Source organism: Pholis gunnellus, assembly GCF_910591455.1.
Source record: "Pholis gunnellus genome assembly, chromosome: 11".
NCBI lineage: Eukaryota > Metazoa > Chordata > Actinopteri > Perciformes > Pholidae > Pholis > Pholis gunnellus.
Window position 1 is genome coordinate 5542863 of NC_136538.1, and position 13737 is coordinate 5556599.

Consider the following 13737-nt stretch of genomic DNA (forward strand, 5'->3'; position numbering starts at 1 on the left):
AAAGTTGTAGGGGGACACAGGCAGTGCTCTGTGGCTGCAGACGGACTTGAACTGTAATATTTTCACCCTCAGATTACAAATAACAGAAACCAATGTTGACTGTTGCTAGGAGACGGGATGTGAACATCAGTGTCAAAGTCAGACACTTTGTACATCCAACCATCCACACCGACCTCCTCCATCAGTGGGTTTGTGGTGCTGTAGTGATTACAGGCTACTTTCTCCTTTACTTCTGAGAGACAACAGTCATTGTTACACAAACACAGGAGGTCACTAGTTAGGACCAAAACGTCCAGATTTGGACACAACCAGTGTTGACTGTTGCTATGAGACGGGATGTGAACAGCAATGTCACATCTTTCTCCTTTACTTCTGTCAGGACCAAAACATCCAAAAATCAATACTACTATATTGACAACGGATCAGCTGACTCTGTAATAGTGAAGAGTCGTGTGTTGGTGATGAACCCACAGAGAATTGTCTCCGTCCCTGCAGCTCTAACAAACTTTTTTGCATCTTTTAGCTCCTAGTTTTGGTTCTGCAGCACATTTCCTGTTTGGATCAGTCTCAGTGTTTCCAGCAGCAGCTGTTTTCATCCAACAAGCTGTGATGAAGCCACTGTTCACTACCTGCTAAGCAGCAAACAGCAGACAGACTCAGTTAAAGACTAGCTGGTGAACATAGTGGAGCATTTAGCAGCTAAAGAGACAGATATTTCCCTCAGGAGGTGGTGGAGACCAAAAACAGAGCAAAAAGGGAGAGAATATTGGACTTCCATTCATCAGGTGACACAAACACAAAGACTACTGATGAATCATCATGTTGATGTGTAACTGCTGGATGTGGAAGCTGAACCACAAGTGGACAAAGAAATCAATTGATGCAGGTTTAAACATTTGATTTACTGACTGACTGGTAGAGGAAACTGAGTCTGAAATGGATGATGATTGTCAATATAATACTGATAATAATATATCATGAATAAGTGAACATAATGAGCTGATTAATAAGTGCTCCATGTGAACATGAATAACAAAGCTCTGTGGATGAGAGCGATGTAATGTCCATGTTTCATGCTACTCTGACCCCCCTCCTCCTTTCAGGGTGGAGCCTGCTGGAGTCCGATGGTTCAGACCAGGTCTGAGGAAGTGTAAGTGTGCTTTGAATTTAATTTATGAAAACAAAGCAGCACACATTCAACCATCTTCCAACTGTGACATCACTCATTCAGATCTCTGATGTCATCATCAAACAGATGATAGATTAATAACTGCCGCTGTATTGTGTCTTGTTCTCTCCATCAGATTCCTGTGAACTCACACTTGACACAAACACAGTACACAGAAACCTCAAACTGTCTGACAACAACAGGAAGGTGACACATGTGGAGGAGGATCAGTCATATCCTGAACATCCAGACAGATTTGATTACTGGTCACAGCTGCTGTGTAGCACTGGTCTGACTGGTCGTTGTTACTGGGAGGTTGAGTGGAGCGGAAGAGTTTCTATATCAGTGAGTTACAGAGGAATCAGAAGGAGAGGAGACAGTAATGACTGTTGGTTTGGAAGGAATCATCAGTCCTGGTGTCTGGAGTGCTCTGATGATGGTTACTCTGTCTATCACAATAAGACAAGAACATCCATCACCACCTCGTCCTCCTCCTCTGGTAGAGTAGCAGTGTATGTGGACTGTCCTGCTGGCTCTCTGTCCTTCTACAGAGTCTCCTCTGACACACTGATCCACCTCCACACCTTCAACACCACATTCACTGAACCTCTTTATCCTGGATTCTGGTTCAGGTCCTGGTCTGGTTCCTCAGTGTCTCTGTGTTCTCTGTAGGAGGGAGAGCCTCCTCCTGGTAGAGAAACTTTCTCTCTGCTGACCAGATAGTTCAGTCTCTACAGGATCACACACAGCTGATGTTAGTTAGTACCAACCTGATCTCTCAGTGGTTGTAAATGCAGTTGGAGCAGGTGAGGGGTACCTGAGCTGGTCTGGACTCTGGGGGGTTGAGAGCTCTCTGGGACTTGTGGTGTTGCAGATGGATGTCTGAAAGAGCTGAACGAGGTCCATGTAATTACCTGAAATGATCTGTTGTCTGAGAGAAACTGTGAAACATGTTTGACTTTGTGTATAAAACTGAACTTTGTTATCTTAAAAAATTTGTTTGTGTGAAGAAAAACCTACGAAACGTCTTTCTGGATCAAATTTAGCATCTGTGGAAAAATAATCACAACTTATAAAGAGTTGTTTTGATTTGAACAAACTAAATCCATTGTTTACTATGATCATTGTGTAACAAATGAACAAACTTTGATAAGTGACCTTGAAATAACAATAAATCAATATATGGACCAGGAGGTTAAAGATGCTCCAAATAAAAAGGTAGAAATAGGAAGAGACAACAAAGAAATCAGCACTTGGCTTTTTAAGGCTTCTTCTCAGGCTTCTGGTTTGGAGTCTTTTTGACGAAGCTGATTGGTGAACTTAACTTTTGAGGTTAAAAACCAAATAAAACTGGTTTGTATTTTGTACATTCCAACCAAAGTCCAGTCTGGCGTGTAGATTATGGTGGTACGTTTGATACCAAGGTCAGATGAACAAGCCGTCTTCCGGTGCCTTACCCACACTGGGGGGGGTATCGGTTACGCAGCGAAGTACACCTTTTCATTGCCGTTAGTATAGTAGAGATAGTGTCACATTAGTCTTACGTCAAACAGATAAAACACTCAATGATATGCAGCATTTCAAGCTGAACTAAATTAATCTTTTGTTTTCTGCTCAACTGTTTTTCCTCTTTCTTTTCGTGTAAAGTTTTAATTTCACTTCATCCTCCCTCCAAAGTTTTCCTCCAGTGGTCACAGGGAGTAACTGCAGCAATCTCAACACTGTTCATAACAGCATACTAGCGTTTTCTGTGAATCCTTTCCTGTCTGTGTTGTCTGTGTGTGTGTGTGTGTGTGTGTGTGTGTGTGTGTGTGTGTGTGTGTGTGTGTGTGTGTGTGTGTGTGTGTGTGTGTGTGTGTACATGTCTTTACACAGTGCTGTGTGCAGGAGTTATATATGACATGATTTGTACATGTTTAAACTGTCTCATTTAAACTGTAGGTATACAGGACTGTCTCAGAAAATTAGAATATTGTGATAATCCCCATACGTGTGATTTAGTTTACTGAACCAAGCTGAGTGTTTTTCAAGGCTCAGGAAACCCTTGCAGGTGTTTCGAGTTAATTAGACGATTCAAGTGATTAGTTGAATACCCTACTAGTATACTTTTTCATGATATTCTAATATTTAGAGATAGGATATTTGAGTTTTCTTAAGCTGTAAGCCATAATCAGCAATATTAAAAGAATAAAAGGCTTGCAATATTTCAGTTGATTTGTAATGAATCCAGAATGCATGACATTTTTGTTTTTTTAATTGCATTACACAAAATAAAGAACTTTATCACAATATTCTAATTTTCTGAGACAGTCCTGTATAATCGACAGGTTCAGAGGCTGTTTAGGGTTATTGACTCTGTCACTGGTGTTCAGTGTTCATCAGTGGAAAGAAACTGATCTTGTGTCTGGTGGTTTTGGTGAACAGTGTTCTGTGGCGTCTACCAGAGGGGAGAAGTCTGAACAGGGTGGTTCAGGGTGTGAAGGGTCTACACTGTTTTCTACCTGTTTCCTGACTCTGGAGGTGTAGAAGTCCTGAATGGAGGCGAGACTGGCACCAATGGTTCTTTCTGCAGTCCTAACTGTCCGCTGAAGTCTGTTCCTGTCCTGTTTGGTGACAGCGATGGACGTGCAGAGAACAGACTGGATTATTGCAAAGTAGAACGGGATCAGCAGCTACTGAGGCAGGTTGAACTTCCTGAGCTGGTGCAGGAAGTTCATCCTCTGCTGGGCCTTTTTGCTGATGGTGTCTATGGGTACATCCCAAGTCTCTTAATTGTCATTTCCCCGCTCCTCGCTTAAACCGGAAGTTGTTCTGCGCCGCCATATTGACGGCTGGCCCAAAGCTCTTATTTAGCTCGGAGGAGCAAGGAACGAGGAGGGATCTCCGAGGAGCCATGAGCGAGGACTCATGAGAACAGCCTTCCAGGAAGTGTTTTAACGGCTGACACAGCCCCTCATTGTTCATCAGTTATGTGATTGGACGCTGCAGCCGATCGGACTGATACGATTTTTTTCAACATGTAAACAGTGAAGACAGATCGCAGATTAAACTCAAGCTTTATATTTGATTAGTTTTCTGATTCACCATCTTGTTTAAATATATGTTCATTGTAGACTGAACAGAAAAAACAACTTTCTTCATTTATTAGAAAGATTTGTCTTTTCATGATCTGATATTTCCCTCAATAACTTTTATTATGGAAATAATTAAAGTCAGAGAGCTGGAGAGACGAAACCCTTTTTACATCATTTATCATAATTCAGTCATTCATTCAGTCATTCAGTCATTCAGTCATTCGTTCAGTCAGGTGGGGCTAGTCATTCCTGAGTGTCTGGTTTGATGAGTTATATAATTTAAGAGAAACCATAATCATATTCTGGGTTAATTAATATTGACGTCTAAATCTGAATTTCAAAACGTACCGACGCAAATACTTCATAAATAAGACGATCGCATTCCGCTGGTAGAAATCGATCCTGCGCTTATAAACAGGACACAGTTTGTTAACAGGCTACAGAGACACAACATCTCTACAGTGATGATAACTGTCTTTATTAGTATTAATAGTTACTGTTATTAAGTACAGTGATCATGTGAACAGACACAAACTTCTAAAAAGTCTCTCCAGCTGTCAAAGCCGACTGATCCAGCGGTGGTCAGCTGATCCTCCGTCATCAGAAACAGACGTCGCTTCACGTGACGCAGCTGAGGACGTCTCATGTGTCTTAAAACATATTTCCTCGTTCCTCTCTCCTCGCATGGTTTCCTCCATGCATCCCTGGTGGGAGGGACTAAGACGCAAGGAAAGGACCCAAGTGAGGGAAACGGTGATGCAATTAAGAGACTTGGGATGTGCCCACAGTAAGCATGTGTGGCTGTGTATAGATGAGGTTTTACATTTTCAGTAGATAAGACAAAGACAATGTTCTTTAAAAGGAAACAAATTGGTAGTGAAGTAAAACTATATAATCATGAATTGGAGAGAGTAAAACACTTAAAATGTTTAGGTTTGTGGTTTGACGAAAGGGTCACATGGGCTCTTCATATTAAAAAAATAGAAGATAAATGTAAGAAAGTATTAAATATAATGAGTTGTTTGATGGGAAGTGAATGGGGGGCAGAACTGCTTTGAAAGCCATATACAGTGGATTAATTAGATCTATATTAGATTATGGTTGTGTGGTGTATGGATCAGCAGCAAGCACACACATATCTCAAAAAACTGGATAAGATTCAGTATCAAGCAATGAGAATATGCACCGGTGCTTTTAAAACAACCCCAATGGCTGCATTACAGGTGTAAATGGGTGAAATGCCACTAGAATTAAGAAGAGCACAGTAAGCATTGGGCTATCAGGGGCACAGTAAAGAGCATTCAACACAGGAAACTTTAAAACCTTGCTAAAAGGAGTAGAGGGATACAAGAAACGTTGGATGGACAGTAGCACAAAGAGCAACAGAACTTAACATAGATAAAGTAAACTTCAGTCCAACTGTCCCATTGCCAGCAATAGCAACGTGGATACTTCCTCATGATGCAACAGTAGACTTTGCATTATTAAAAAAATAACAAGGGTAGAGCGGTTAATTTCAAATTACATATAATACAGGCACATATCGACAGTTACCACAGTTATATCCAGGTTTTCACAGATGCATCAAAGAGTTTAGGAAACAAGGTAGGAGTATCATTCATTGTTCCAGAATTGAATGGTAAAATTGGTCAAATTATCACTAAGGGACTATCAGTGTACACAGGGCAAATGTTGGCAATAATGTTAACACTACAGTGGATAGAGGACACAAGACCATTGAGGGCAATAATTTTTTCAGATTCATCATTAGCCAGCTTACAGAACATTGCAAACCAAGTCTACCTACGGGTACAAATAAAAGTAACCTGAACCTGAACCCGAAACCTGAACCTGAACAGCCATTCAGACAGTAGACCAGGCATCAAACGACAAACATTATACAGAATTCAAATGATGGGTCTGACAGTCGTATTCCTATGGGTACCAGCGCATATTGGGGTCAACGGTAATGTAATTGCAGATAAAGCTGCAAAAGAGTCCACAAAAAATAGCTGCATTAATGTTACAGTCAGATTCAGTAAATCAGAAACCAAAAGTATTAAGCAGAGGTTGAAGGAAAGGCGGCAGAAGCAATGGGAGGAAGACAGAAAAGGACGATGGTTTCACCGAGTTCAGAGGAAAGTGGGAGAAATGAAATGTGCAGGAAGGAACAGGAGAGATGAAACAGTGATATCAAGGCTTAGATTTGGACACACTGGCCTTAACAATATGCTTAAAAAAATAGGTAAACATGAAACAGGCAAATGCGACTATTGTGGGCAAGAGGAAACAATAGAACACGTTATTGTTCAATGACAGAAACATGAACAGGAAAGAGGGCAGCTGATTGGAGACCTCGGCAAGATGGAGGTACGGTTTGATGTAATAGATATTCTGCAAAATAACTCAAAAAGTGAATATCAAATATTATTTTAATATCTTAAACTAACTAATATTATTAAGAAAATATGAGCCCGTTGTTTTGTTTCTTTTTTTCTTTCTTGTTTTATACTGAACTAGTACTAGACATCCTAATCCACACTCCATACCAGCTGGTGGCGGTAATGCACCAATTCATTGTTTGCCAACCGCCAATAAACCTCCAAAGAGAAAGAAAGAGAAAGAAAGATGGCGTCTGTCAGAAACACGTATGTTAGCAGAGTGTCTTTGTTGTGTTCACAACGTGTGTGTGAGCTCCATCTTGGTCTCCCTTTGTCCGGATAAACCTTCTGAATGGACTTTTCGCTCAATGTTTTTCCTCTGACTACACAGCTATTGAAGTTAGCTTAGCATGCTAGTCAGAGTGACTGTTGGATGAAGAGTTTGTGTGGAGAAAAAGTTGGTGTTGTGTGAAAATGTGTAAAGTCCAAATGCTGAGAGCGTTGGTGCAGCAGCGACTAACTGCAGCTGCTGAAGAGATATTTGGTCTGTTTGAAAGAACGATAGCAGAGTACGAGGAGGAACTTTCTCGTTCTAAAGAGGAGAACGAGCGACAACGGAAACTACTGGACGCTGTTTTCAACCCTCAGCTTCGGTTACACAGAGCAGGAGGTTAGTTCTCTTTACTTATTCTTCTCTCTCTGTTCTCTCTGTTTAAACTGACATCAGATGAGCCACCAGTACAACAGGAGAGCGGCTGTATTCTACACTGAATGCTCGTCTATTCGTGGTCTTACGGTATGAGTGCTTGGATAGCACAAAAAACACATAAGCAATAATTTGTCTAATTTGATACAAGTCAAAAACCTTATGTTGGACATATGAAATTTAATATTACTAAAATCTGAAGTTATACTGTTTTTTTAATTAATAAAGGGAGCTTGGAAGTTGAAATATGATCAAATATAAAAATGTGATCTGTCATAACAATTACTTTGTTGGTCAGTTAAACTTTACACTGGATTTGTGTTCATGATGACCCCGGTGTCAAATTCCATGTACTTTACTGTACAGTTTTTGAGAAAATTAAAGGCAATCACAATCTCTTAAGCTGCAGAAGGTCAGTCAAACTTTGAAAACACTCCATTATTTTCCCAATAACCAAAAGTAAAATTTCTTAAGTGTGAAATGATTTCAGGCCAGTAGCCTTGACTTCTTTAGTTATAATGTCATTTGAGAAACTTATGGAGAACGATGTTTTAATTCAGATCGAGGATCGACTATTATCCTCGAAACAAATCCATTATTCGTGTGTAGCTTGTTTGCAATCACGTGACTATTATGATGAGCGAAATTTCAGACGGAGGGCAGGACGTGAAGAACCTTTATACTGCACAAATTGGAAATGGAGCGAAGTGAAAACATAAAATGGTTGGTTGAGCCTGCAGCAGTTATCGCCAGAAAATAGAAACACATATTGGATGTGAACCCTACCAAATGATGAAGAGTGATTTTTCCCACAACTTGACCGATTAGCCCGGTGTGGAGGAGATCGACATCATAAATGACCTCGTCCTCCAGACCTCCTCTTACATGGCTCACCAGATGAAGGCGTACAAGTCTAGAGGCTGACAACTATTTCATGAGCGGTTGAGTCCACAGCCTCCGAACCAAAGTAGCATTGAACGACTGCCGACTTGTTTTCGCCCGGGTAGCTAGCATCGCTAAAATCAAATCTCCCAGTAGATGGCTAACTAGCTTTCTCCCGCATAAAATTAATGACAAAAAACACAGACCATGGTGGTGATATCGCCGGAAACATAGCCATTCACATTGTTAGATCTGGGAGTTTAATCCCCGTTACAGGACTATACAATAAATCAGCTCTGTGTTTAAAGGGTCACGATCACCAAGCCCGTTGGGTTTTCACCAACCCCACGGCGTACCTGGTGATCTGTTTAAGCTGGTGTTCGAGGAAACTCGCCTGGCTCGCTCACTACCGTCTCTACTGACGTCTACTCTGCTTCCTCAGACATCTGAAACGTCTCCAGACAGCAGCAGAGTCACTTGCTGAGAGCTGGTGTTTTGCAGTTTCTCAGAGTAAAGTCATTTAATGTCTCTCACCGCTTTGCTAAACCATTTTGACTCATTTTAAACCCGTCCTTGTCCCAACTCCTAAATGCCTGTTCCTTTTGCAACCTTAGCTGTCTGAGTTTAGCTGTACCAGGGTTTGTCGTTGTTCTCACTCACCCTGATGGTACACAGCTGTGTTCACAGTAGCTGATCCACTGGTTTGATCTCCTCACAGCAGGTTTACAGAGCTTTCATTTCTGCTTGTATGCAGGATTCAAATGGACCACGACGTGGTCAGAGTGTCCCAGTGCAGCGCGAGGGACGGCATGATAGGCCCCGCTTATTGCGGCGTTACAGTGATCTAAAGTGTTCTCCTCTCTGGTTGGGCATTTAATAAACTGTCTGTATTTGGGGAGTTCAAGGCTGAAGTTTCCTTTGTTAAAGCCGCTATGGACAATAACTAAAGAGTCAGGTTTTGTCTGCTCCACAGAAACAGTAACTTGGCTGCGAGCATACGCTCTGATTCATACTGGTTGGTGTTTACATCCCACCACAGGCAGACTCTTATTTATTGATTTTTCTTCTGCATTCAACACCATCCATCCACTGCAGAGAGGCTGATCTGTCCCTTTTTTAAACTGGATCCTAACCTAACAATGAGTTAGCAGTGTTCTCTCCAAACAGCTCGACTCATCCACCGGTTTTCCCTCAATGTTACTGTCTCTCCGCCCGTCTTTACATCTTGTACACTGAGTGTCGCATCAGCTATAAGAATAGACGCATCTAAAAGTTTGCTGATGAGTCTGGTATTGCTAGCTTTCTTGAAAGGGAGCTACAGGGTCATGAGCCGGCGGTGGAGGACTTCATCAAAATGTGTCAGAAACTAAAGACATGATTATTGACTTCAAGAAGTCATCACCAAGCCCACTGCCAACTGTTGTTGAAGATGTTTACATTGACTTCGGCAAAAAATGAACTCTTTAGGTTTATTCTGAGATGAGTCTCGTTTACAGGTGTTTCATTGAATCTATTCTGACACTTTGTATGACAGCTTGGTTTGGTCATCAAAATCTGTCTAATAACAGTCGACTTGTTAAAATGGCCAATGAGATTTCAGGGAGGCATCAAGCTCTTTGACAATAACAACAGGCAGGTCCTTGGAAGGGGTAATGCAGTATTACCACCAGGACCATCCTCTCCTGAAGGACTTTAAGGTTTTGAAGTTGTTTCTGGGCACCCGTTAGTCTCCTTCCTCAAGGGTTATTAATGTGCATATAGCACTCTGATTTCACGCTTTGTAACTTCCTTTGCATACTTGCCCTATTACACATGTGTACCTGGTTTGACTTTCCATTTCCCTGCTCTAGCTCTGGTTTTTATTGTGTTGAAGTTGTCATTTTGTACTCTGCTTTTGTGTGAGCCCTGGCTGCAAAACCAATTTCCGCTAGCGGGACAGTAAAGATAACTATGAGCCGTTTGTTTCCTGTTTCCTGCAGAAGTCCAGCAGCTGTTGGTGGTTAAAGAAGAGGTTTCCCCTGAGCAGCAGGAGTGGAGCTCCAGTCTGGACCAGGAGGACCCAGAGCCCCCAGACATTAAAGAGGAACAGGAGGAACTCCAGACCAGTCAGGAGGGAGAGCAGCTTCAAGGGCTGGAGGAGGCTGATACCACCAAGTTCCCATTCACTCCTGTCCCTGTGAAGAGTGAAGTTGATGAAGAGAAACCTCAATCCTCACAGCTTCATCAAAGACAAACTGAAGAGATGGAAGCTGATGGAGAGGACTGTGGAGGACCAGAACCAGACAGGGACCCGGGTACAGATGGACATCCAGAATCAAACAGGAATTCCGATCATCCAGAACCAGACCCTGATGACAAGACTGGAGACTCTTCTGAGACTGATAACAGTGATGATTGGAATGAGACCAGAGAACCTCAGTCAGGTTTAAAATCTCTGAAAAATACAGTTTCTGTAAGTGATTCCAGATGTAGTGCTGATGAGAAACCATTCAGCTGCTCTGAGTGTGATAAAAGATTTAACTTTAAGAGGGGTCTGAAGAAACACATGGTAACTCATACAGGAGAGAAACCATTCAGCTGTTCAGTTTGTAAGAAATCCTTTACAGATGGAGGGAATGTGCTGAGACACATGAAAATCCACACAGGACTGAAACCTTACATTTGCTCAGTTTGTAAGAAATCTTTTGTACGAAGTGGGAATTTACAGATCCACATGGCACTCCACACAACAGAGAAACCATTTAGCTGCACAATTTGTGAGAAGTCTTTTGCACTGAATTTGTATTTACAGAGACACATGAAAATCCACAAAGCAAAAGTTCCTGATTCCAAAGGTAGTGCTGTAGAGAAACCATTTAAGTGCTCAGAGTGTGGACAAAGATTAAGAAGCAAGAGAAATCTGAAGAGACACATGGTAATTCACAAAGGAGAAAAACCATTCAGCTGCACAGTTTGTAAGAAAAGATTTCAATTTAAGGAAAATGTGCTGGCACATATGAGAACTCATACAGGAGAGAAACCTTTTTCCTGCTCACTTTGTAAGAAATACTTTGCAGATAGAGGAAATATGCTGAGACACATGAAAGTCCACACAGGAGAGAGAGCCTTCAGCTGCTCGGTTTGTAAAACATCTTTTGCACGACGTGAACAATTGCAGAAGCACATGACGATCCACACAGGATAGAAACCAAACAGTTGCTCAGTTTACGATAAAAGATTTGAGTGACTCATTTAAAGAGACACATGATGGTCCATACAGAGGAGAAAAGATTCAGTGTTGCTCCGGTAACGTTGGCTTCCACACACACACACACACACACACACACACACACACACACACACACACACACACACACACACACACACACAGTGTGGATGTGTAGAGGATTCTCATGAGCTGGACAAACTCCTCAGCCTTATGGAAGTCCTCATCCTTCAGTGTTGTGTTGAATGTGTAATGGAAATGTTACCAGTCCTCCTCACTACAGAAACTTAACATGAAGCCACTGTTACTGCTTCTGCTATTGTTTCCACTCTTCTCCAGTTCCTGGACTTTTCCACCAGTTTGTGCTGTTTTTCATTTGTTTGGGCAGATTGTGATGATTTCAGCTACTTTTTGTACCTTTTGGATTTTGGTTACTTTAGAGTGAAAGTAAATGTATTTGAATATTTGATGTTTTATTTACTTGTTTGTTTTTCTGGTGATGAGTTGATGTTGGAAGAGATTGATTTGATTTGATAATGTGTTTCCAAACTGAGAGGACTTTAATAAAGATGAAACCAGAACTGAAAGAGCTGCTTGATGATTATTTTTCTCTACTCCTTGAAAATATATCGCACCACAGTTTACCACAACATGAATTACATTTTAACAGGTAATTTAATGACATCTGAGCAATAGATTCCCTGAAAAGGCCCAGTTTGTGGTTGAACGTTATTAAAGAAGTTCCTGGCCCAATCCCAATGTCCCCCCTAAAGCCTCAAACCCTGAACCCTCAAGGACTTACTGACGTCACCGGGTAAGTGGTTGTGTGTGAGAGACTGTGAGGACTTGAAATGGTGTGAATATGAATGGGACAGCACTTTGCTGCAAAATATTACGTTGCCATGACAATGACAAAAAATAAGAAGTACAATTGTGGGTATTTATTTTATACTTTGTACTTCATGATTTGAACGTCTTCCAGGCTCTTTCCTCACAAGATGAGAGTGAACTTTCCTTGCAACTGTCTCATTGTTGGGCTTTTTTGTTATTCAAGTCTGCCTGAACCAGTGAAAGTTACTCAAAACGACTACAAAGAGATAAAAAAACAACAAAAAGAGGCTGAACAACTGTCTTGCTCCTATGAAGGAGAGGTGGTGGGCTATTTTAGGGGCTGATTGTCTCATCATCCTACCATATTGTAAAAAAGGAGTTCCTCCTGTATTATTTTCAAAGTTTGTTTTGTTCACTCTGACTGATTTCACAGCTGATGGAGAATATGTAGTGACAAATGTCTGAATGGCTGAATCTAACGTGCCCAAGTTTGAAGAAATATGCTGAAGAAGTTTCAAAGGAAACACATCTGCAGCCCTCTAGTGACCAAAACTGAGAATATTGTTCTGAGTTCTGATTGTTATAGTAGTATAGATTCTGTGAAACCTTACTAACTGACACTTTACCAACCCAGCATGTTTGTGGTGATGACTGGTTTTATAGCAGAGTGTCTGTCTCCTTGAGAAACACTTTTCAGGGTTAATAGTATGATGGAAATATGTTACCTTTTAGGTGGTGGAGGCTTGAAATACAGTGTTGGGCTTCACCCGGATTCTGAAATGATAAAATAAACACTGTATATTAATGTAGGACTCCAATGAAATGTAAGCAAAATACCTTTCTATCTCAAACATTTGTTTATTTTGATTATATAATCTTTAAAATATATATTTACTCATATTTTCTAAACTTTGAAGCTTAAGATTTCTACTCAGTAATTGTTCATCTGGAATGTAGCACCAAAACACAATTTGTGACAAATATCAGTTTAAATAATATTTTCTGTATTTGTGATTACTATTATTATATTATATATACTATATATTAATAATAGACCTGTCCTTCCTGTCCTTCTAATTTGGCTTTTAATCATGGTTAACTTAAACGGTATCCTTGTTTAACCTGCCAGGGTGCTTTTTGTTCTAAAGCACCCTGGCAGGTCGGGGCGGGACCATCGAGCAAGCCAGGGTGGGAGGCACACGGCCGGACTCCTCCCATCACATCAACCTGCTGGAGCTTGTTGCTGTGAAGAAGATACTGAACCATTTCGCTCCACAACTGAGGGGGAAGCACGTCATGTTGAGGTCGGACAACACCACTGTGGAGGTGAACCTCAACAGACAGGAGGTTGTCAGATCCCCGGCCCTTCACAGTGAAGCCGTGTCGGTTCTGATGTGGGCAGCTCATCACCTTTTCTCTCTTATTCACAAATAGAGAAAACACCCAGTGTCCCCCGTTCAACAGGGTTCAAAGCAGCACCTGTCCATGTT

At 41.3% G+C, this 13737-nt stretch overlaps 2 protein-coding genes across 2 annotated transcripts in view; both read left to right on the forward strand.

The window, feature by feature from the left end:
* The window catches only part of LOC306703177 (NACHT, LRR and PYD domains-containing protein 3-like), a 92176-nt gene extending 89679 nt beyond the window's left edge, over window positions 1–2497 (forward strand). The window contains exons 14-15 of the mRNA XM_079169047.1: window positions 1104–1150; window positions 1305–2497. Coding sequence (XP_079025173.1) covers window positions 1104–1150; window positions 1305–1840 — 583 coding nt within the window. The 3' untranslated portion in view covers window positions 1841–2497. The remainder of the gene's footprint in view (window positions 1–1103; window positions 1151–1304) is intronic.
* Window positions 2498–6972: 4475 nt separating this feature from the next.
* On the forward strand, window positions 6973–11997 carry LOC306703183 (uncharacterized protein). Its single transcript, XM_079169054.1, has 2 exons — window positions 6973–7293; window positions 10191–11997. The coding sequence occupies exons 1-2, from the start codon at window positions 7098–7100 to the stop codon at window positions 11393–11395; spliced, it is 1401 nt and encodes a 466-aa protein (XP_079025180.1). The 5' UTR covers window positions 6973–7097; the 3' UTR covers window positions 11396–11997.
* The last annotated feature ends 1740 nt before the right edge of the window (window positions 11998–13737 follow it).